At 46.0% G+C, this 24,634-nt stretch overlaps 1 protein-coding gene across 1 annotated transcript; it reads right to left on the bottom strand.

Moving 5' to 3' along the window:
- Nucleotides 1-2,993: 2,993 nt before the first annotated feature.
- On the bottom strand, nucleotides 2,994-17,344 carry UBAP1L (ubiquitin associated protein 1 like; the record flags this gene model as incomplete). Its single annotated transcript, XM_081094373.1, has 5 exons — nucleotides 2,994-3,867; nucleotides 4,760-4,861; nucleotides 9,058-9,264; nucleotides 11,556-12,125; nucleotides 17,225-17,344. The coding sequence occupies 5 exons, from the start codon at nucleotides 17,342-17,344 to the stop codon at nucleotides 3,733-3,735; spliced, it is 1,134 nt and encodes a 377-aa protein (XP_080950499.1). The 3' UTR covers nucleotides 2,994-3,732.
- Nucleotides 17,345-24,634: the final 7,290 nt, after the last annotated feature.

Raw genomic sequence — 24,634 nt, 5'->3', positions numbered from 1 at the left:
TACAGGCCTCAGCTCTAGGTCCAGCGCTGTTTGCTGGGTGGAGGAGCGAGAAATTTTTATTCTGTGGAAATTGCTGCAGGCCTTTGCACAGGACCAGCTGGGAAGGGCAGGAGTATCAGTGTTTTGGCTTCTGACCTCTGCTTGCCCTAGTCACAGGCAGCCCAGACACTGGTCCTCTCAAGCCCCTGGGGCCTCCAGAAGGTAGGCCTGTGGTGATTTGAAGGCAACTCTGCTCCCAGCTGGCCCATTCTCCACAAGGAGGAGAGACTGACATAGTACCACAAACTGTCAGAGCAGAAGGGAGCCCAGATCAGCTGACCCTGAGGGTCACACACTAGCCCTGGGCCCATTACAATGAATAAGAATCCCCAGAGATATTGGCATAAATATAGACACAGAGATCAATGGAACATAATAAAAAGCCCAGAAATCAACCCACACATATATGGTTAACTAATTTATGACAAAGGAGCCAAGAATGTATGATGGCAAAAGGACAGTCTCTTCAAAAATGATGTTGGGAAAAACTGGACAGCCACATGCAAAAGAATGAAATTCTACCACTATCTTACACCATACACAAAAGTCAATTCAATATGGATTAAAGGCTTAAATGTAAGGCCCCAAACCATTAAGTTTCTAGAAAAAAAACATAGGTAGTAAGATCCTTGACATCTGGTCTTGGCAATATTTTGGATATGACACCAAAAGCAAAAGCAGCAAACAAACAAGCAAATAAATAGAAACCATACACATATACAAAAAGAACAAGTGGGACTACATCAAACTATAAAACTTCTACACAGCAAAGGAGACCATCAATAAAATCAAAAAGCAACGAGAGAAAGTATTTACAAATCATATATCTGATAAGAGATTAAAATCCAAATTATATAAAGAATTCAAACAACTCAACAGCAACAAAACAAAACAAAACAAAACAAAAAAACAACCACCACAATCTGATTAAAAAATAGGCAGATCTAAAAAAAAAAGTCAGATCTAGGCTTAGGTGGTTTGACTCAGTGGATAGAGCATCAGCCTGCCAACTGAAGGGTCCTGGGTTCGATTGCGGTCAAGGACATATACCTAGGTTGCAGGCTCAATCCCTAGCCCTGGTCAGGTGGACTGCGGGAGGCAACCAGTCAATGTCTCTCTCACACATTGATGTTTCTCTCTCTCTGTCTCTCCCCTCTCTTCCACTCTCTAAAAATCAATGGAAAAATATCTTCTGGTGAGGATTAACAACAACAAAAAATACGTAGATCAATATAGACATTTTCCCAAAGAAGGTACATGAAAAGATGCTCAACATCATTAATCATTAGGGAAATGCAAATTGAAACTATAATGATATATCACCTCATACCTCTTAGAATGGCTATTATCAACAAGATAAGAAATAAGTGTTGCAAGGATGTGGAGAAAAGGGAACCCTTGTGCACTGCTGGTGGGAGTGTACATTGGTGAAGCCACTATGGAAAACAGTATGGAGGTTCCTCAAAAAATTAAAAATAGAACATATGATCCAGGAATCTTAATTCTGGGTATTTATCCAAAGAAATGAAAACACTAACTCAAAAATATGTGTACACCCCATAGTCATTGCAACATTATTTACAATAGCTAAGATATGGAAATAATCTAAGTGTCTATCAACAGATCAATGGATGAATGGATAAAGAAATTGTGTATGCCCCACCAGTGTGGCTCAGTGGTTGAAGGTCAACCCATGAACCCAGGAGGTCATGGTTCAATTTCCAGCCAGGGCACATGCCCAGGTTGTAGGCTCCATCCCCAGTGGGGGGTGTGTAGGAGGCAGCTGATCAATGATTCTCTCTCATCACTGATGTTTCTATCTCTCTCTTCCTCTCTGAAATCAATAAAAACATATTTTTAAAAATTATATATATATATATATATATATATATATATATATATATATATATTAGAGGCCTAATGCATGAATTCATGCATGGGTGGGATCTGGCTGGCCTGCCCCAATCGGGGCTGATAGGGCTGGGCTGGCCAGGGGGAGGGGCAGCGGGCAGTTGGTGGGCTGGCCCCGGGTGTGGGGGGGTGGTCGGGGGTGGAGCTGGCCAGAGGGGAGGGGCCTTGGGCAGTTGACTGATTGGCCCCATCCCCTGGTTGAACTCCCAGTCGAACTCCCGGTTGAGGGAAAATTTGCATATTAGCCTTTTATTATATAGGCTATATAATGAAATATTATATAGGATATATAATGGGATATTATCCTATATAATAAAAGCCTAATATGCAAATTGTCCCCTTGACTGGGAGTTCAACCAGGTGGCAGGGCTGACCGGCCAACCTCCTGCGTCCCCTCCCCCTGGCTGGCCCGGCCCGATCCACCCTGATTTGGGGCAGGCTGGCTGGACTCCACCTGTGCACAAATTTGTGAACTGGGCCTCTAGATCAGCTATAAAAAAGAATAAAATCTTGCCTTTTGTGACAACATGGGTAGACCTCAAGGATATTATGCTAAATAAATAAGTCAGAGAAAGACAAATACCATATGGTTTCATATGTGAAATCTAAAAATAAAAAACTAAGCTTATAGATACAGAGAACAGAATAGCAGTTGCCAGAGGTGGGCCCAGGGGATGGGAGGTGGGAGAAGGGGTGAAGAGAATCAACAACAACAAACAGCAGATTAAAAACAAAGATTTTAAAAAAAGCACAATCCCAGAGAGCTTCTTATAAAAAGAAAACAGACCCCTAGGGGCTACCAAGTTAGACCTTCTGAGTCAGATTCTCCGAGAGTGGGGCCTGGAACGCTTTAACAAACTCCCCAGGGGATTCTTACGACTAGCAGCCAGGCCCAATCTCTCTTCTTTTCCTGGGGAAACTGAGGCCCAAGAAAGCTTTGAGCCAGTCACCAGCTGAACCGAAATCAGAAATTAGATCTTTGGACCCACAGTTAGATGTTATTTCCACAAAAAGACCAGGAGCCTATAAGACCCAAAAGAATTGCACATCGTTTTCTTTGTTTTATTTTTTTTTAAATCAAAGCACACAATTTAAAGGGTCAAATAAAGGTAGTTTTACAAGGTTTGTGTGAGAAAACACAGCTCCTTGTCCACACCCTGCCATCTCCCCCTCCCCACTTTCAACTCTTAGCTGATTCTTTGGGTATTGAAGGAAGCCAGAATGTCACCCAAAATATGTTTCTTTGACATAAAAATGTTATTTCGAGCTGAAGGCAATTAAGAAGCAGCAAATGCAGGAAGAGCTTGTCTTCCCCCTCTCTCTTTTCTGTCTAAAGGCAGGATATAAATTCTCCTTTTCTTGAGATTGATTCTTACCCTTCCGGAGATACCGCAAGTGAGCCGTACTCCATTAGTTCCCTCCCATTATTTACCTTCCTAGTTTGTCATTTTTGGAAGCCTAAACCTGATCTCTTGTTATCCCTATACAAATGTGTTCTTCGTTGATGCTACACAAGCCAGAGTTCTAAACCCCTGCTTTCAGCTACTTTTCCCTGAGGGTTCTCCCACATAATGTGTGCTGCATATATTAATAAACTGTTTTTCTCTAATTAATTGGTCCAGCTGAAAACCCAAGATGGGTGAAGTTTTGCCTCCCCTATAGTATTTGCTCCCACCCTTGGCATTGTTGCATTTTTACAACAAGCATGCATTGCTTTATAGACATGGATGGCCAGGTTTAGCACAGGCCTGGGATGCTGGGCATTGCAGAGTGCCCCAGTGGTCACTGGGCACAGGCCACCAGCTCCTCCAGGGCTTGCTCGCGGCGGTTGCCATGGACCAGCAGCACCTCCTTGATCCGGTCCTGCTGGAAGCCCATGTCGCTGAACTGTTCCCAGAGGCGCAGAAACTCCCCTGCCTGAGGAAGGGAAGGCAGAGAGGGCACTGAGGCTTAGCCTCTACTCTGGGGAGCCCCCTCCCTGGTGTCCTCTACTCCCGAAGCTGTGGCCCTCACAGGCCAGGTAAACCTCATCCTGGGCCACACCTGCATTTCCTTTGTGCCTGTGAGGTGACACGGGCCCAGGAAGGAGGCCCCAGCCTGGCCACTGGCTTGGTCCTGGCTTACTCCTCCACTCCGGCTCTCTCCTGACTACCTGTGCTTGGGGGCTGGGGCCGGAAGAGGAAAGCCAAACACTGGTGCCCAGAGGATGAGTAGCCCAGGGTCTCTGCCAGGCCCCAAACTCTGCCAAGGTTTCACATAGTACAGCTTTGGTCCCCCTCCCTCCTCTGGCACCAGCACTTTAAACATCCCTGCTTTTCTTCCTTCCTCCTCCTCTATTTCTCCCACCCTCCGGTCCCTTCATCAGCCTCTGTGAAGAGTTGCTCTCGAGCCTGAACCAGCTGCTGAGCATGGACAGGTCATTTTCATCAGGCACACAGAAGGTACTGCTGGGCCCACAGCTGCCTATATTCTGGATTCCAGATAGACGGCCAACTCCTTGAGCAGAGAGTTCAAGCATCTTTGTGCTGCCTGTGGCTCCTGTCTGCGTGTCTAACAAGGAGAGCGCATTCAGTAACACGTGTGCTGATTCCGTTAAATAATACAAAAGCCTGGCCTCTGGTTTCCTCCCCACCTCATCCCCTCACCTTCTGTGCTTCATCTCCCTGGGCTGTCTGCTCCCAGGGCTGAGCAAGCAGGCTCTCTCCCTGTGGCCCCCAGGCTGGCCCTGGCACCGCATGTCCCTGCACACCAGGCTCGTCTGTATACCCCATCTCTCTCTGCCTCGGGCTCAGGCAGGTGGCCGGCTGACCTGGCTCTCAGAGAACTGGAACATCTCCATGGCCTCCTCCACCAGCCCCTCCTCGTAGCCCTGCTGCCGCAGCCGGTCACAGGCACTAAGGTAGCTGAGAAACTGGGCCAGAAAGGGGCAAAGAAGGAGGGGATAAGATGAGTGGCTCAGTGGTTGAGCATCGACCTATGAATCAGGTCACGGTTCGATTCCCGATCAGGGCACATGCCTGGGTTGCGGGCTTGATCCCCAGCAAAGGGCATGCAAGAGGCAGCTGTTCAATGATTCTCTCTCGTCATTGCTATTTCTATTTCTCCCTTCCTCTCTGAAATCAATGAAAACACGTTTTACTTTTTTTTTTAAAGGGGAACGGCAGGGGCAGTGGATGGGGTAGAGGAGACACCCCAAGGACCTCAGTAAGGCCTGAGCTCAGGCCAGCTGACTAGGCATCCACCACACATGACATGGCCCCAATAGAAACCCCATGAACCAATAGAAGAGAAGCAGAGGCCACCTCTGGAGATCTGTGGACAGGTAGACAGCAACAATCCCCACCTAGGGGCTGGGATCCAGGAAAGGGGCTGTTAGGGTGAGCTAAGGTGTTCCCAGAAGCTAAGTGGGGAGTGGGACGGGCCTGCAACACAGGGGTCTCTTCTCACTCACCACCCACCCCAGCCCACTCACCCTCCCTGGTGAGCACCTACCTGTATGAAGGTGCCATCCATACCTGTATACCCCCACCCCACCCCTAGACGCATACATCTCTGCCACCCAGGACTTCATGAGCCCCCACTAAGCAACAGACCTGCATCCATGCTGGAAAGGGGAAGGGACAGAGTGGACCTCACAGGGCTGAAGACCTGTTCCGGTCACTTCCTGCCTAGTCCTCGGGGGTTGCTTTGGCCCTCAGGATGAAGTGCTGCCTCCCAACCGGGGCTCAAAGGCCTGTTCCTGCCTGTCAGTCACCTCTGCTCCTCCCCCAGCCCCCTAGGGCCCTCAGCAAGGCCAGCCTCACTCCTCTTACCTGGGGATCCTCTCTGCCCCATTTCTAAGGTGCCGTGCTTGGTGGCCCCAGCACATACAACTTTGTAACTGCTCTACTGCCTTCCTCATCTTTCTCATCCACTGACTCTTTGCTCCATGAGGGATGGGTTGTGTCACCACCGTGTCCCCTGGGTTGTGTCACCACCGTGTCCCGGCACCCAGCATGGCAGGCAGGAGGAGCTCCATAAGTACATGCTGTGTTTATAAAGTGAATTAAGAACCACCTTCAGGAGCTCACAGCTCAGTGGGGGAGATAAACCAGATACTGGAAATCATGAGGCCCAGACAAATCAAAACAGAATTTATAGGGAGTCAGTGCCAAGTGAAGTTAGTGCCAGGCCATAAGAATTGTGGGTATAAGCAGAGAAGGAAGAGGCTGGGTTTCTGCAGACCTTCAGGGCTAGGCAGGCAGCATGGAGCATACACACTAACGGTTTCAGCTTCTGAACTGTCCAAGCACTTGCCCCAGGACACCGAGACCTTGCTCTGAGCACAACCGGAAAACCACCCAGCCAAGCCCTCCTTGCACACCCGAGGAAACGGAGGTCCAGGCAATGCGGGCAGCTTGCCCAGGGTCCCAGGAGGAGGGCCCAGATCACCTAATCTCCAGCCAATGCCTTGTCCATCGTGGGGCCACTACTAGAGGAGGAGCTGGAGCTTAAAAGTAGACAGTTTCTGAAGGTGAAAACTGGAGTGGGGGCAACGGCAGGTGGGAGCTCTCCCTCACCTCTTAGCTCATCCACAGCAATGGATCTTGGCCTTACTGTTGACTGTAGCTACCAGGGAGTTTTAAAACTACCCATAAACTGCCTGGCCAGCATGGCTCAATGGTTGAGCGTCGACCTATGAACCAGGGGCCACGGTTCGATTCCCGGTCAGGGCACATGCCCGGGTTTGCGGGCTCAATTCCAAGTGGGGGGCATGCAGGAGGCAGCCAACCAATGATTCTCTCTCATCATTGATGTTTCTATCTCTCTCTCCCTCTCTCTTCCTCTCTGAAATATATATATATATATATATATATATATATATATATATATATATATATTTAAATACCCATAAACCATTTTTTCTTGCCTCCAGAGTCTCTGATCCGGGGGGTGCCGCCTGGGCACTGGGACGCCTATAGCTCTCCAGGGAATTCTAATAAGAAGCCAAGGTTGAGGACCACTTACTCAAGGGAGAGCTGTCCTCAGTCCATACTACAGGATCCCATGCCAGGCTGCATATCAGAACCATCTACAGGTGTTTGAAAATAACAGGCTCTGAGGGTACTCCAGACCCACTGATGGGGACCCTCCCGAGTAGGTCCTGGGAATCTGCATTTGTAAAGATTCTGCTGCTTGGTCAGTTTTGGGGCCTATGGGACTGTAAAAGCCACCAGGCCTACCTCAGACCCCAGGATGGGGCCCCCACAAGTCTATAAGCACATGCCCCCCCCCCCTCTCATTGTGTGAATAGGGAAAGTGAGACTCAAAGCGGCGCCCTGATGTGCCTGGAGTCATATGGCAAGTCTGGGCCTGGCCTATGGGCCCTCACATGTGCCACCCATGTGTCCTGCAGGCAGTAGGTGGGCACTTTGATCCTGTGGAAGGAAGGAAGGAGCGATGGACAAAGCTTATCTTTTGTGTCTCCTTCATTCTCCCTGGCTCTTCGAGGTGAAGATCGCCTGATGGCCTCCCTCGTGAGCCGTCTCTGGCCATAACGGATGTACTGTAGTGTATATGTTTCAAGGGGAGAAGGAAACTGAGCCCAAAGGAGTTTCTTAGTTAATGGAGGAACTTCAGAGAATAGAGGAAAATACTAACTTGGTGGGGGAGGGTAGATGAAGTCATCCAATGGCCCTTCAGGCCCGCCCCTCGGGGCCTGGCCCCTGACTGCCCAGCGGGAGGACGGCCACCCAGAGACCCGGTGGCCAGCCAGGTGGTCAGTCTGTGTCTGGAAACACAATGTTCCTGATACAGTGGGATTCTTCCCGGCCACCCACAGGGAGGCCGGTGCCTCTGCTGGCTCCAACTAATCTTCAGATCTTCACAGCGACGGCCTGAGACCTCAGCCTTGTCACCAGTCCGAGAGACTAGGGTTGGGGGGGGGACATGTCAGGGCCCCCTCTGTGGACCTGGTCCCTCACAATCCTCTGGGTAGCTCCTTGGCCATGGTCCTGGCTTTCAGTGGCAGCTGAAGGTGGAGGCAACTTTAGATCTATTCTTAAATCTCAGATGAGCCTGGGGGGTGCTGCCCTGAAAGGTTCTCACACAGAAGATGAGAGAAAAGCATTGAACAACAAAGATTCAGAGCTAACCAGCCTGTGCCCCCATCTGCAAAGTGAGGAGAGTAATAGCAACCTTGAAGAATTGAGAAGACCTAATTGTATACTCTCAGACTGAGGGACTGGCACAAAAAAGGTGTTTACTAAATATTAACACCCCTAATTCCTGATTGATGAAGGGATATAAAGGTCTGACCATCTCAGCCCCGCTTAGGATGACTCTGAAGGGCCATATTTGCTCCAGAGCTGAGGGGATGGCTGACATTGTCGTTGGGTCTACACAGCTCAACCTCTCCATCTACCCACTCCTGCTTCTGTCCACTCCCTTCTCCAGGGGTTGATCCCAAGAGCCTCCTTAATTAACTCCATCTGAGTCAGATTCCTGGGGACTCCAACCTACAACAGTGGTTTTTATGTACCCTGGTTTCCCTCATACCTCCTAGCCACATCTAAACACCCAGGAAGTACCCAATAAATACTGTTGACTAGATGGATAGGTGGGTATGGGTAAACTGAACACAGTTCCTTCGTTGAGGGAAGTGGTTAGAGCTGCACCATCCAATAGTAGTCACATGTAACTATTTTAATTAATTACAATTACATAAAATTCTCAGTCGCACTAGCCACATTTCAAGTAATAACGCATGGCTGGTGGATACTGTATTGGACAACAGGTACAAAACATCTCTCATTACAAAAAGTTCTATTGGGCAGCTGTAGATATTCTTGGCTGCTCAACGCTCCAGCCCCTGCATTTGGGGCACAAACCAGGAGAGGAGTAAAATATCAAGACTCCCCCAAGTGAGCATGGGGATTCCTGCTAAACTCCTATGCAGACGGTAGCTTTACGATCTAGAAACTTGCTCATACCCCCCAGTAATTAATGCCAGGCTGAGATTCTGCCTCTGAAGAGAAAGAAACAAAATTTCTTCAAGTTAAAGGAAAAAACCACATAGCCACCCGTCTGGTTCCAGCTCCAGTCCCCCAACTCTGGAGGGTCACTCACCTGGCTCAGGCTCTGACGCCCTGTCTTCTGCAGAGCCACGATGGCCCTATGCAGGGGATACCCCAGGGCGACCACTGGCCCGATGAGGTCTTGCTCCTCTTGGCTAAGGGCGGACAGCAGGTCAGCAGAATCAGGGTGTGATCTGTGGGCCGTGAGAGGCTGGGGCTCCTGCGCAAGAGATGGCAGGCAGGTGTATGGGCTGAGGGACTGAAATACAGACAAGTTGGATGTGTCATTTACCACTGGGAGCAACATCTGGTTGGGCAGGACATTTTTAAAGGTGCCTTTGCATGCCACCTTCTGTACAGAGTGTAGGGGCGAATGCTGTGGAGAGCTTGGAGTCCTGCTCTGGTTCAAACCCCAGATCGCTCCTGTTTACTCCATTTACTCATGTGAAATGGAGGCAATCAAACTAGATACCTTCAGGGTTGTTTCGAGGCTTAAATAAGACAATGTGAGAAAAGCATGTAGCAAAGAACCTGCATACATTTCACTTAAAGGCTAGAATAACCCTGCTCCTACTGTAGCATTTTACAGATATTGAAATCAAGGTTCAGCACACATTTGGGACCTGAACCCTATTCAGAATCAAACCCAGGTTCTTTACCCCACACTTTAGGGCAGCAGTTCTCAACCTGTGGGTCGCGACCCCTTTGGCGGTCGAACGACCCTTTCACAGGGGTCGCCTAAGACCATCGTGCATATCAGATACTTACATTACGATTCATAACAGTAGCAACATTACAGTTATGAAGTAGCAACGAAAATAATTTTATGGTTGGGTCACAACATGAGGAACTGTATTTAAAGGGCCAGAAGGTTGAGAACCACTGCTTTAGGGGGAATCTTCCCAGCCAGACTCTCATTCTTGAATTTGGCTGGGCTGAGACTTGGCAGGGCACAGAGAGGGGTACAGACCAGGCGCAGCTCTGGTGCCGGGCTAAGATGGGTGGCTTCAAGGCCTTTCAATTGGCCTGGCCAACATTACCCCCAAGCTTTCCCCATGAAGAGGCACCTATCTGCCAGCCCTGAATACACTGCCTTGTCCTCTCCTCCCCAAGCCCCACTGCTCTGGCTCCTGGGGTAGAGTGTGTGTGACATAGAAATTCCCCCTCCATCCCCATCTGCTCAGGGGGTTCTCTGCCATGACCTTACCCTTGGGTCTGCCCTTGAACCCCCACAGTGGAAAACATCAAAATCTTAGGATCTGAGTCTATTCTTGTGACCTTAAAAAAGATTCTTAGCTGCTGTCTGCCCCAGTTTCCTTCTCTACAGAACATGCCCCCCCCCCACCCACCCACACACGATTGTTGCTAGAGTTATTTTCATCTGGATCAGGGAAGAGCCATCCTGGCATTAACATCTGGCCCTTGATGTGGGCACTGCCAGTCCCGCTCACAGAGCCTCTTCTCTCTGTTTGCTCCCAATGACGGTGAGAAGGGTTGCTGGCCCTCTTTACAAGGTGGAGAGGGGATGGCTCAGAGCACTTCAGTGACTTGCATAAGATCACACACCAGTGAGTGGAAAAGCCAGGCCTCGAGTCTCTTTTGGATGTAATTTCATGTTGGCCTTATTCTTTTGTACCTACCGGCTTGGCTGGGGCTGCTGAGCGGACAGAAAGCTGTGCCCTATTGCTTCCTCCGGCTACTAATCCTGACCCACCCCGTCTACTCAGGATCCAGGTTGTGTGGAATTTGGTGCTTATACAATTTGGACCTCTTAAATTAAAAAAGACAGAATTATACGTATAAAATTAGGCATAAAGCTTTGGAAGGAGCCAAGTCAGAGCCTGAGGCTTAGCTTCATTGGTCTCATGGTAAATTCACTTGTGCTCCCCATTCTGCTGGTACAGCCTTCTGCCCCCGGCTTTCCCAGCCTGTAACACCCTCACCTCTCTCTCTCTCTCTCTCTCTCTCTCTCTCTCTCTCTCTCTCTCTCTCTCTCGACACCCGATCCCACCCCTACACAGGGCTGCCTTGTCTCCACACCCTCTTGGGCGATTGTCCAGTGGTTTTGACTTTGTCTCTTCCAACACAGTGTCTGGCAGGAATTTACAGGCAGTGACTATTCCCTGACTGAGCGCCCAGCTCACCGAGTCTTCAGCAAGCCTTGCCCAGCGAGCCCTGGATTTGAGTCACATTCATTGAGCACCCCCTAGGGGCCCAGTCTGCTGCTGGGTGCTCTGGAAACACAAATGAATGCGATCCACCCCCTGCCCTAAAAGAACATGAGCGCACGTTCCACGGGAAGAGAGACAGGCACTGGATAAGCACCATTATGTGGCCTGCGCCCTAGCAGAGGCAGGGCAGGCACAGTGCGAGACAGAGGGAAGGGGAGCCCTCTGAGCAGGGACCATTGCAGGCAGAGGCTGAGGAAGAGCCGCAGGCAAGGCTGGGGAGGGGGAGCACAGGGAGGAGGGGCCGGAGCTATGGACCTGGCTGGGGACCAGACTATGGGGGGCCTTGCTGCTGATCTTGGCAGAGCGGCAAGCTCCTTACCGCGACTGTGGGCTTGTGGCTCCGCAGCGGGGGCACGGCACCGGCCGTGGAGGGCCGCGGGGGCGGGGCGGGCACACAGGGGCCCGGGGGCGCGGGCGCGGGGCTCGGGGGCGGCTCGGGGCTGGGACAGAGGCTCCACGCCCGGTGGCGGATGCGCTGCAGAAAGGCGCGTGGACGGGCGGCCGTCCTGCCCTCGGAGAGCCTGCGCCGCACACCGGCCAGCTCGGACCTCACGCCTCGCAGCACATGCAGCGAGCACCGGTGGCGGCCCGGGCTGGGGCTCGCGGGAGCGCTGGGCTGGGGGCTGCGAGGACCCGGCTTTTCCTCATTGCCAGGGGTGGCTTCCTCCTCCTCCTCCTCTTCCTCCTCTTCCTCGGGCTGATCTTGGGGTCCAGCCTCGGGGCCTGCGGCTGCAGCCGGCGCGGACGCCAGCCCGCATTCCGGGCCGACCAGCAAGAGCCAGGCTGGAGGGGCTGACGCTGTCCCGGGAGCATCGCCCTGGAACTGGCGGGGGCCCCGGGTGACAGCCTCCACCCAGAAGAGCGTCCTCCTCTCCAGGCTGAAGTCGTGCTGCTGAGAGAAGGCTACGTGAGGCGGGCCCGGCAAACCAGGGCTCGCGGGCGCACCACCGCCCCTGGGCTCCCCGGACCCTGTTCAGCCAGAGACTTGCCAGACCGGCACAGCCTCCAATTCTGAGCCCAGGCAGCCAGCACAGTCCACCCGCACCCTGCGTTTTAGCTAGCACTGGGGTAGGTGGATAGCAACAATGTAAAGGTAAACTCTGCATGAAGGACAAATGCAGTGAAATCTAATATCTAAGTCCCTTTGCCATTTAGGATGCTATTGAACTGTAATAGCAGCTTAAGAACTTGCTCAAGGCGCCTTGAGCCCAGCACCGTTTGCCAGGAGGCAGTCAGCCTTGGCAGCCCGCCAGGCCCAGAGCCTCCCTGTGGGGTGATATCTGCCCCATCCTCCTGGCTGCCATCCGAGGTTGCTTGGGACCCAGGCAATATAAAACGTGCTAAGCTTTGTTGAGCCCTATGTAGTAGGTTTAGTGTTATTCTCTTTCCAGATTATGAAAATGAGGCTCAGCATGTTTAATTTGCTGGAGGTCAGCTTGGAGGTGAGTGGCTGAGCTGGGAATTTTCTGTCCATCTGACTGTAGGGCTTTATACACTGTATATAAGGCCACCTAAGAAAGCAGTCTGGAGCCCACATAAATAACCTAACTTGAGAGTTTATAAATGAGGCAAAAATAAAGCATTCCTGTCACATACCTTTAAAATTAAGAACCAGGAATATAACATGGCATTAAAAATATAAAAAAAAATTTAAGGGCAATTTCAATGCTCTATGATGGCCATTTAAGGAAAAGAGAGGCTAGGGGAGTGTTGTGTGTGAGGGAAAGGGGAGACAGAAAGACAGACAGACACAGACACAGGCACTGTTCCCTCCCACTCTGACATGACCCTGCACTGGGGAGAGGAGCATAATTTAGCTGGTCCAGTGTGGCTCTCTGAGGTCAAGGACTGTGGCTTGCTTACTCCTCTCTGTATCCTCAGAGCTAGGGCAAGCCTGGCACGGAGTGGACATTTGTAAAGGTGTGCAGAAGACATGGTCGAGAAAGAGATTGGAGCAAAATAGATGAGTTGTGAAAAACATAAGAGGAAATAGACAACTTCAGAACTGGTGAGACAGACTTGTGAAGAGAGAGACTAAATTAAAGAGACAGCCAGCAGGACTTCAGGGATAAAATGATACAAAGACCCAATAAAAATACCAACCCTTGTGATTTCTGGAACTAAGCAAGATGATTCTAAAGTTCACATGAAAAATACACAAATAAGAATAGTCAGAAAAACTCCGGGGACAAAAAAAAAGTAGGACTGGCCCTACAGCTGTTTTATGGTATTATAAAACACCAATAATTAAAACTATGGCACTGGCACAGATAGATTAAAGGTAGAGAATGGAAAGTCCAGAAATAGACCTTAATGTCTATAGGGCTTTAGTAAATAATAAGATAGCATCTCAGGCAATGGGGAAAAGAGGAACTAATCAATAAATGGTGTTAGCTATCTGGAAGAAAATAAAATTAGATCCATTCTCACGTTATATACAAAAAGAGAAATTCAAAAAAGATCAAAAATTCAAATGTGTGATATGAAACCATACAAGTACTAGAAGAAAATAATACAGAAATCCTTCATGACATCAAAGGGGAAAGCCTTGCAAACTCAGAATCAAAATCCAGAAGCCATAAAAGTACACACAGGCACATGTCCAAACTCTGCATGGCCAATGTCATGAGAAAGGTCAAAGACAGGTGACAAACTAAGGGGGGGGGGGAGGGGGAAATAGCACTCACACAGAGATAAAGGGCTAACTTTACTAATATAGGGAGTGCCTAAAAATAGACAAGAAAAAGACTCACAGCCCAACAGGTAAGTGGACAAAAGATAATATGGACAGTCCACAGAAAAGGAAATACAGATCTCTATTAAACATAGAAAAAGCTGCTCAACCTCACTCGTAATTAGAGAAAGTAAATAAGCAAAATAACACTACACTGAAATACATTTGCCTGTCCCTTGGCAAAGACCCAAAGTCTGATACACTCTGTTGGGAGTATAGGAGGTACAGGCCTCTTGTACCTCTTGTAGTGTGCTGTTGGGATATATATCAGTATAATCCCTACAGGAACAATTTGGTAATGTACTTAAACAAATTCAAAAGGATGTTTGTATATACTCATTTCCTGCAGCATTGTTTGTAATGGTAAAGACTGGGAAGAACCTGCCTGGGCCTGTTTAGCTTAGCTGCTTGGACCGTCAAAAGGTGGTGAGTTTAATTCCCAATCAGAGCACATATCCAGGTTGTGGGTTTTATCCCTGATCAGAGCCAATCAATGTTTCTCTCTCACATCGATGTGTGTGTTTTTTTTCTCTCCCTCTCTCTTTCTCTCTCCACCCACCTCTCTCCCTTCCTCTCTCTCTAAAAAAAAAAAAAAAAAAAAAAAAATCAATTAAAAAGGCACTGGGAAGAACCTAAGTGTCTATCAAGAGGGCACTCGGTCAATAAAGTGTGATGTATCCATACAGTGCAATACTTCAGTGAAAAACAAAACTGAAGAAGCTTTCTAGGTACAGATATGGAAGATCTTAAAATATATTAAGTGAAGAAAGCAAGAAGAACGGTGCATATAAAATGCTACCTTTGGTGTAAAGAGGGGGAAATATCTGTATTTGCTGGTATATACACACATAAGAGTCTCTAGAAGAATATATAAAAAACGAGTAACAGAGGTCATCAGTGATGGGGTGGAGGTGGGGAACAGGGCAGGTGGGAAGGCACACTGCTTGGGGGCCAAACTGACCCCGTCACCTTGATTTTGTAACTGAAGTGTTACTGAAACAGAGCCATGCCCATCCTCTCCTTCCCCTAGAGCTCTGGCAATTATACTATGAAACAACAAAACAGACTGGAAGCGGCTTTAAGCACGTAAGGAAGGGCTCCTTGGGAAGGAGCAGGGTGAAGGGGGGCATGGGCTTTGGGGAGTGACAGGCTCCTGTTGGGATCCTGGCTGTGTCACTCACAGGCCCTGGGACCCTGCGGATCACTGGGAGGGGGGGGGGGGGAGCTTTGACTTCCTGTGCCAGGGGGAGGAGCAGCAGCTGAAAGAGTCATAAAACTGAGAGAGAAGAGTGAACGTGTGAAGAGCACCTCACATGGGCCTGGGGCACAGCAGGTAAACATTGATCGGCTCAGTAAGTGGGAGCTGTTATTACTTTTCCCTTTAGGGCATGACAGGTAATCTAACCACCATGTACAACATCATCCTTGTGGGAAAATGTATTTTAAGTTCTTAACACTGGGAGTACAGCCCAGTGAACTGGAAGGACTGATCAGGGAGAGGCTGTAAATCATTCTTGGAGTCTCAGGCTTCTCTATTTGTTAGTTTGGCCCAACAGTTAATGAAATGGGAGTTCAGGAAGGGAAACAGGCTTAAGGGACTGCAGGTGCCCACCCTGAGAGCAGGAGGCAAAGCCAAGTCAGCTTTTGGCTAAGACACTGGACGTGGGCTTGGCAGAAGGGTGCCTGTCTCTGCTACCAGGAAAAAAATAGCCTCTTTCCAGCTAGACTTGAGCTCAGCAGGAAAGGAAAAGCTGTGATAATCCATCTCCACTGGAGCTCAGTAAAGCGAATTCCTCTTCCCAACAACACAAGCTCTCCTGCCAGAGTGAGCGCCCACAACTCGGGCTGTGGGGAGAGCAAGAGCGCCTGCCTCACAGCGAGTGCTCTGGGCTTCACAGAGCTCATTCCAACTCTGGAAGCATCTGTCCTGAGGAGCCTCAGTGCAACTCCGGGGTCTGCAGATGGAGCAAAACTGCACCACACCTCCTGCTCCTGCGCCCCAGGCCACTCGAGCCCCTCTCCCCGACTCTCCCCAGGCCTCTCCTTTCTGGATTGTGCTCTCTGCTGACTTCCTGCAACCCTTTGCCTTCAAACATCCCCTGTCCAGTGTCTCTCATGTTCCAGTCCTGCTCTTAGCGAATAAAAAATGATCTGGAGTCAGGACCTGGGTTTTAGTCTGGCCACTAACTTTGCACAGATCATTTCCTTTTTCTGGGTTTCAGGTTCCTCAAAATGAGTAAGAGCTGATCTAGATCCTCAAACTTTTCCACGAAGCACCCTGCAGACAGTGGAGAATGAGCACGCAGGAGTCTGAACACTCGGTTCTAAGAGGCCCAATGCCAGCTCCACAGTTCTTTGCAATCTTATTCTTTCATTTTTATTTATCATTATTATTTTTTAAAATATATTTTTATTGATTTTACAGAGAGGAAGGGTGAGGGATAGAGAGTTGGAAACATCGATGAGAGAGAAACATCGAACAGCTGCCTCCTGCATGACCCCTATTGGGGATCAAGCCCACAAACAAGATATGTGCCCTTGGCCGGAATTGAACCTGGGACCCTTCAAGTCCACAGGCCCATGCTCTATCCACTGAGCAAAACTGATTAGGGCTTATTCTTTCATTTTTAAAGAATTCATGCGAATTTTGCATGCTACCCCATGATACATCTGTGTTCTAATGTGAATGCAATAGGTTCCCCCTAATTCTTTAAGTAAACTTGATTTTCCTGGAAGTTAAATAATCATGTTTATCCTGAGGCCACATGTGATATGACCACACACACTGGGTGCCTATCCCAGTGTGTGAGCCATGGGGCAAGGGGTGCTTTAAGAGTGCCTCTGGGCAGACATGGGGAATAGTATTCCTTTCTAATGTGCCCCAGGTGGCATTTTAACAGAGGATTCTGGATCTAGTGTCTTAACCCTAGCAGTGATTCTAATGGAATTTTAGATACAGCAGCAGAGAGGAACTGGAACATCGGTGCCACGATCCTCAGCCACTTTATGTAGGTGACCTTCCGGTTATCCTAAGGCTAAAATAAGACCAGTAAATAATCCTCATCACCAGGCAGCCAGCCTTCCTCATGAAACACCTTTCCCTCTTAGGTTCTTCCAAACTCCCTGAAATATACCAGAGCAGGCCTCACTGCCCTTTAAAATCAAGGAGCAAGGTTCCATGAGGCTCAGCATTCGGGCCCACAGATCCAGGGACTAGGAGATACATAGACAGACAGACAGAGAAATACACTTACCATGGAACCCAGCAGAAGCTCCCTGCAGGCTGGGACACTGAGTTCTGGCCCAGGGAGAAGCTCTGTGCCGGTCAGAAAGCCCTTCGGCACCTTGAAAGGGACACCGTCAAGGGCACTCATCCTGTCAGAGGAGAGTGGGGATGGCTGAGGCAGGCTGCCGATGGCCTCAGCGCTCTCCTGTGTGGTGACTTAGCTGAGTCCACACAGCCAAGAAGGAAAGGTAATGTGGCCAGTGCTGCATAAGGGCGGAAATGGATAAAAACAAGACCATTCAAACTGACAGGGATTGACTATTTCATGTTTAAGTCTTATACTAGGGCACTGTTTACCAAAACAAGGTCTAGAACTCTAGTTCTAAAGTCTTGCATCGAAAGAGTTTTCACCCCCCAAAAAGTGTATAGTTCTTGTAAACCTAATAAATATCAAAATCAGTGGATTAAAGTGAACAAGAAAGAGTTTTCACTCAAACGTTTAAGGAAGAAATATCAAATTACAAAAACTCTTCCAAAAAAAGAAAAGAAGGAATACTTCCTAACTCGTTTGGCATCACCTTGATACCAAGCTTGACAAGAAAATTAGATGCTGATCTCTCATGAACATAAATGAAAAAAATCTTAACAAAAATAATTATGGATAAAAAAATACTGCCAAGTTGAGTTTATTTCAGGAATGAGAGATTGGCTTAACATTCCAAAATCAATCAATGGGAGTAAAGATAAACACCAATAGAATAAAAATTAAAAATTATATAATTATTTCTCTCCATAGATACAGAAAAATTACTTGATAAAATTAATATATTTTCATTATTTTAAGAACAAAAAACCCTTTTAGCAACTTAGGAATAGAAAAGAATTTCCTTAACCTAATAAAAATAGCTCCAAAATATCTAAAGCAAACAATCCACTTAATGGTAAATACTGAAAGATATCCTCAAGATTGGAAATGATGAGACAAGGATGTCCCCATCATCTCTTCTGTTCAACATTACACTGAAGTACTAGCCTGATAAAAAGAGAAGGGAAACAAATAAAAGTATGAGGATTGGAAAGAAAGAAAACCACCATTATTTATAGATGACATAATTATATTTAGAAAATCCAAAAGAATTTATGAGGGTTATTGGATATATGATCAATATATAAGAATCAATTATATCTCTATATACAAACAACAAACCATATGCTATATTTTAAAAATTTTAATCTCTAATGAAATTAAAAGATACCATTGATATTAGCATCAACTACCTAGGACTCAGTATAACACAAAATGTATAAGACCTCTACACAGAAAACTATAAAATATTAGAATAAATGGAGGAACATACCACGACCATGATTGTAAGACTCAATATTGTAAAGATATCAGTTCTCCCTGAATTAATTTACAGATCCCACATATCAAAATTCCATCACACTTTTTGGTGTAAATTGGCAAACTAATTCTAAAATTTAAATGAAATGTAGAGGGCCAAGAAAAGTCAAGACAAACTTGAAGAAGAAGCAACACAGTCGGAAGATATATACTTTTTGATATCAATCAAGACTTACTTTAAAGTTACAGGAATTAAGAGAGTGTTGTACTAACATGAGGGCGTATGAAGGGACCAACAGAACATAAAAGAAAATCCAGAGACATGTCCACACATATATAGACAGATCTTTGATATATGACCCTGCAGAGCAGTAGGAAAATGAAGGTATTTTTATTTATTTATTTAATCATCACCGAAGGATATTTTTTTCCATTGATTTTTTTTAGAGAGTGGAAGGGAGAGGGAGAAACAGAGAGAAACACCGATGTGAGAGAGACACATCAATTGGTTGCCTCTGGCATGCCCCCGACCAGGGCCAGGTGGCTCCCGAGGTACGTGCCCTTGACCGGAATCAAACCCAGGACTCTCCAGTTTGCAGGCTGACACTCTATGCACTAAGTCAAACCAGCTAGGGCTAAAAGTATTTTTAATAAATGGTTCTGGGTCAATTGGATGGCCACCTAAAAAAAAAAATCTTGACCTTATATCATACACAAAAATCAATTCTACATAGACTATAGATCTAAATGTAAAAGGTAAAAAGGTAAAGCTTGAATAAATTGGAGAATATACTCATGGCCTTAGAATAGGCAAAGGTTTTATAAACAGATTACAAAAAGGACTAACCATAAAGGAAAATATTGATAAATTGGGTTATATTAAAGTTAAGAACTTCTGCCTTAGCCAGTTTGGCTCAGTGGATAGATCTTTGGCCTGTGGACTGAAGGGTCCGGGTTCAATTCTGGTCAAGGGCATATGCCTGGGTTGTGGGCTCAATCCCCAGTCGGGAGCATGCAGGAGGCAGCCAATCAATGATTCTCTCATCATTGATGTTTCTATCTCTCTATCCCTCTCCCTTCCTCTCTGAAATCAATAAAAATATATTTTTTAAAAAGATTTAAAAAAATAAAGTTAAGAACTTCTATTCATCAGAATATACCATTAAGAGAATTTTTAAAAATCAGAATGGGAGAAGATATTTGCAGTGCATGTATCTGACAAAGGATTCATATTCAGTATATACCAACAATTTCTATAAATCAATAAGAAAAAGAGCCAATACAAAAATAGGAAAGAAAGTTTCATAGGCACTTCACAAAAGAGACTAGCCAATAGCCAATAAACATATAAGTTAACTTCATTAGCCATCAGGGAAATGAAAAATAAAGCAATGAGGTATCACCATACAGTTAAAATTTTAAAAGCCTGATAATATCAACTGTTGAGCACGTGGAAATATCTGGAACTCTTGTGCACTGTTGGTGAGAAAGCCAATGAGTGTTTGTCAACAGTATCTACTAATGCTGAAATCTAAGAATTAAAAAAGCATCGACACATAGCATCTGGGCCTTTTGTCTAAGAACAAGTGTAGGATCTGTTAGTTTAATAATCACAATAGCCATGGATTTAATTTTTGTATTTTAAACATTAAATAAAGATTCTGTCACCTTAAAACACAAATCAGCACTCATTCACAGGAATTCAAGCTCATGACTGCCTATAATATGTAATCCAGACTCCTGACTGCAGTCTGGCATTTTGCAAACAATCAGGTTTACCTAGAAGTACCTTTGGTTTAATACAATCTGTCCTCCCTACCAGGATGGTGCAAAGCCCGTGGAATTGATTTTTGTGTATGATGTAATGTAAGGTCACTGGGGTCATCCCCATGCCCACATGAGAGCATCATGTAAAGATGTAGAGTCGGTAATCTGAGTATAGAGAGGTCAAATGAGACTAGATGGGCAAATCCCTTAATCCCCTCATCTCCACGGTAAGCTCACTCTTGTCAGTATCTTACTTTTGTAAGACTCAGAAGACTGTCTCCCAGCACACTGGAGTGACTCTATGCTACAGGATCAGACAGGTCCCAGTGTGATCAGTAAATTATATGCCCCAACACCCTGTTCTTACAGGGGACTGTGAGGTACAGGGCATTGCAGGAAACACAGGAAAGTTAGCAAATGTTGGCATTCTCATGTTTATCATTCACATTTTCAGCTATCATTAGAATTTTGAGGCATGGGGAAGAACCTCAATTTTATTGACACCCAAGTGGGAACTGCCGCAGGTCCAATGGGCAGGTACAGGGCCACCGTCGTCCTCCCTTACCTCTGACCCAGCATCTGTATCAACAGGTATTCTCTATTCAGTTCTATATTTGCTTCTAGAGTAATTGAAGAGTTTGAGGATTCTGCAAATACATCTCTTAAGAACAGCAAGAGCCAGATTGTGATCTAGTTAGAACATATTCTAAAGTGACGGTCACCTTTGCTAAGTACAAAATGAGAAGTACAGACTATTAAGTGATGATATTCTTCAGAGGAAAGTGAGTATTCTAGTCCTTGTGGATTGGGGAAGCTGCAGGAAAGATGGAACTTGACCTGGACCCTGGAGGGTGGGGGGACAGTCTATGAGCAGGGTAAAGGTGGGGTGGAGAGTGTAACTCCAGGGAGGGGACAACGTGAGCCAGGGAGCAGAGGCAGGGCAGAGTGAGGGGGACAAGCAGCTTGACTGAGGTAGATAGTGTTTGCTGGGAAGCAGTCGCAGTAAGATTGAAAGGGAGATTGGGGTGGAGCTGGGAGGGCCCTGAACTTTAGGCTGAGAGCTGACTCCATTCAGTAGACAGTGGAGAAAGCTCTGAAGGGGCCTAAAGGGGTGTGGTGAGGGTGGGCGAGTGGGACGTTAGGAATGCCAGTCTGTGATGCTTCAGCAAACAGCATTCTACACCATCTCTCCAATGGTCCGTGTCCATTTGGCTGTGACTGAGCTTGAGGGTAAGGGGCAGGGTGGGTGGGGGTTATAGCAATCAGTCTACAGGGAGCCCAGGCAATGACATTAGTATTATGTTTAAAGGTCTCCATTATACTCCCTAAATGACTTCATCCTTGCCCATAACGTCATAATCTATGTGCCAATGGCTCACACGTGAAATTCTCCAGTTCTCTTCTGAGATGAAACTCAAAAGCACAACTGCCTACAAGGCATCTCCTCCAAGATGTCTCCGGGGTGCCTCAAACCCAACATATCCAAAGTGAACTCCTGATTTCCCCTCCCCCAAACCGCTCTTCCTCCCCCAGTTCTCTCACTTGGACCATTAGTGTCCATGTACCTCTTATGCCCTGTTATTGTAATTGTGTTCCACACACTGGACAAAAGTGATCACTTCAAAGCAGCAAACTAAGCATTCCTAAAAGCTTCCAACAATTTCCACTGCTCTCAGAACCAAACTCAACCCCCCAACAAGGGCTTCCACAGCCATGCAGAGCCTGGCCCCTCCCCGCGCACCTCTAGCTATGTTGACCTTCAGTCTCTTTAGTCCCTTGGTCTAGCACAGGGCTCTTGCATAGGCTATTCCAGACACTTGCTATGTTCTTCCTTGTCTCTACCCAACTAGTTAATAGCTGTTCATTTTTCAGAGCTCAGTTGAAACATTATTCTTCAAAAAAGCTTTCCCTGACCACCAAACTTGGATAGGTTCACCTAGTATGGTGGCTTTCAACTTTTTTTTTTTTTTAACTGTGACCCACAGGATAAAATATATTTGACTTTGTGACATAGCATACACATATGTAAACTGAATGAAATTTCTTACCCTTATTATATGATATAGATATTTTCTTTATTTCATCTAAATGCATTACAGAACACTCAGTTTGAGAAGGAAAAAAAAAAGGCCTAATCTTATAGAACCAGATCTGTCCTTCAAAGCACTCAGCACATTTTTTATGATTATTGGATTATGTCTATCTCCCTCAAAAGGTGTGTTAGGGTGTATTTGGTATTTTGCCTATTGCGATAGCCCTTGTATTTGACAAATTATCTGAGCCTCAACAGTCACTTAGTAAATATTTGAATAATGAAAAATATAAATTGGTGAGTAAGCACTTTTAGCACTTATTATAATTGCAACTGACTCTAATTATCTGAACAGTCATTAGGCTTCTCTGCTCTAACTCCAGGATGGCAGGAATCCTGTTTGCTCCTTTTTATGTTTGCAGAACATCATACCTGGAAAATGGTAAATCAAAATAATTTCCCAAGTATATGGCTCAAATCCAGGTATCTAGATTCTGTCAAGCACGAGTTAATAAAGTTGAGAAGTGTCTCTTGTTCTATATAGTTATGCACTTCAACACCAATCACCTCAAAAACTTCAATCTTTGCTTCAGAGACTATAAGAAATGCAGCGTATTCCAAAAGTAAACAGTTAATTATTCAGAAATAGCTTACTGGTTACAAGCATTAAAAAAAAGATGAAGATGGAAATGCCTCACATAATCTCCAGCCCTTACTATGTACCACTGCTAACACTTTACAGCATCCACACTCCTGCCATATAATATACTTGTTTGAACGGAACAAGACATGCGTTGTACTGACCTTGCTAACTCCCAGGATAGCTTCCCTGTGGCAAAACTCACAGAGGTGAGTGAATTGCTACAACAGATGGTATAATCCCCGCTAATCTGCTTGATATATCCTTGCACAAAAGTCACGTGGACAAGAAACATGAATGGTTTTAGAGTGATTAAGTTGGTTGGCTTATACCAAAGTCTTTGACGTCATAAACGCAGCCACTGGGAGGAATACTCTTAGTGTTAATGTATAAATAACCTCTTTATTTAATTTTCTCTTCTTCCCTGTATTTACTTAATTTCTTAAAAATAAATTATTTTGTTAAAGCTTCTCACAAGTCCAGGGTCGTCTCTACTGGGAAGATAAACAATATTCTTGCATATAAGACATGATGAATCAATACATTTATGGTTAGTCTTTGAGTAAGCTTCTCTATTTTCATTAATTTTTGTCCAATACATAGAGCATTTATGTGTAGGTGTTAAAAATGCATGATTTAGAAGAGGGCTGGAGACTCAACAGAACTGTAGTTCTTAGTCCTAACAGAAAAAAAATAACTGACTAGCAATGGTCAGCAATAACAATGAGCCCCCTATCATGCAGGTTGTGGCCTGTAAATGCCTTCTCCACTGAAGATTGCAGTCATTTCTTCCACTGAGGTAGGAAATGTGAAAAATAAGTTTGGAGCAGAATACTGGGATCGAATGGGAATTAAGGAGCTGAGTTAAAGAGACTCCCATTGGCTCAATAAAGAAAACAATAAAATGAGTTGAAAGATAAATATGTTTAGATCGGAGTTCATAATGAAACTTGAACACAAAATTCACTAGTCATGCTTGGACAAGGCTAGGAAACCACTATTTTGAAAACTAGTAAATCAAGGAAATTACATATTTATCTCTTGTCTTTCCTATGCAAATTGTACCTGAGGATAACAAAATAGTTGGTGAGGGGATATTTCTCCTTTTACAAGTATTCCAGCTAATAAAGAAAGAATGGCAGAATTAAACTATTTGGCAACCCCAAATGCAACTTGATTATCAATGACTGCTCAGGCTCCAAAAAGAGACAACCAGACATCAGTCCTCCTAAATTACACACCAGGTCTATGAAATAGTCTTACCAAAATATTCCAATCTAAGTGTGGTCAAGTCTCTAGATCAGCACTGTCCAATAGAAATGTGAGCCAAATATGTAATTGTACATCTCAATTCAAACCCAATTTCAATTCAAACTCTCAATTTCTAGTGCCCAATAGCCATACACGGCTACCATATCAGACAGTACAGCTCTAACCACTAAATTATAAGAAATACAGAACAGAGGAACATGCTATCCCAAGGATGCGATTAGCAAAATCCAGACTGGGAACTTCAAGGAAAAAAGGACCTTATTTTTTCAAGCAAAACATTACAAGGGAGAGAAAGAGTGCAAAGTGCATGGGAGTAAGTCTCTTAAGATCATCAGAAACTTAACAGACATATCACCCAACAATGCATGGACTGCATCTGCAT

This window comes from Myotis nattereri (assembly GCF_964212035.1).
Source record: "Myotis nattereri genome assembly, chromosome: 1".
In the NCBI taxonomy this organism is placed as follows: Eukaryota; Metazoa; Chordata; class Mammalia; order Chiroptera; family Vespertilionidae; genus Myotis; species Myotis nattereri.
Note: the sequence above shows the minus strand (reverse complement) of the source record. Positions and strands in the feature narration are given on the sequence as shown.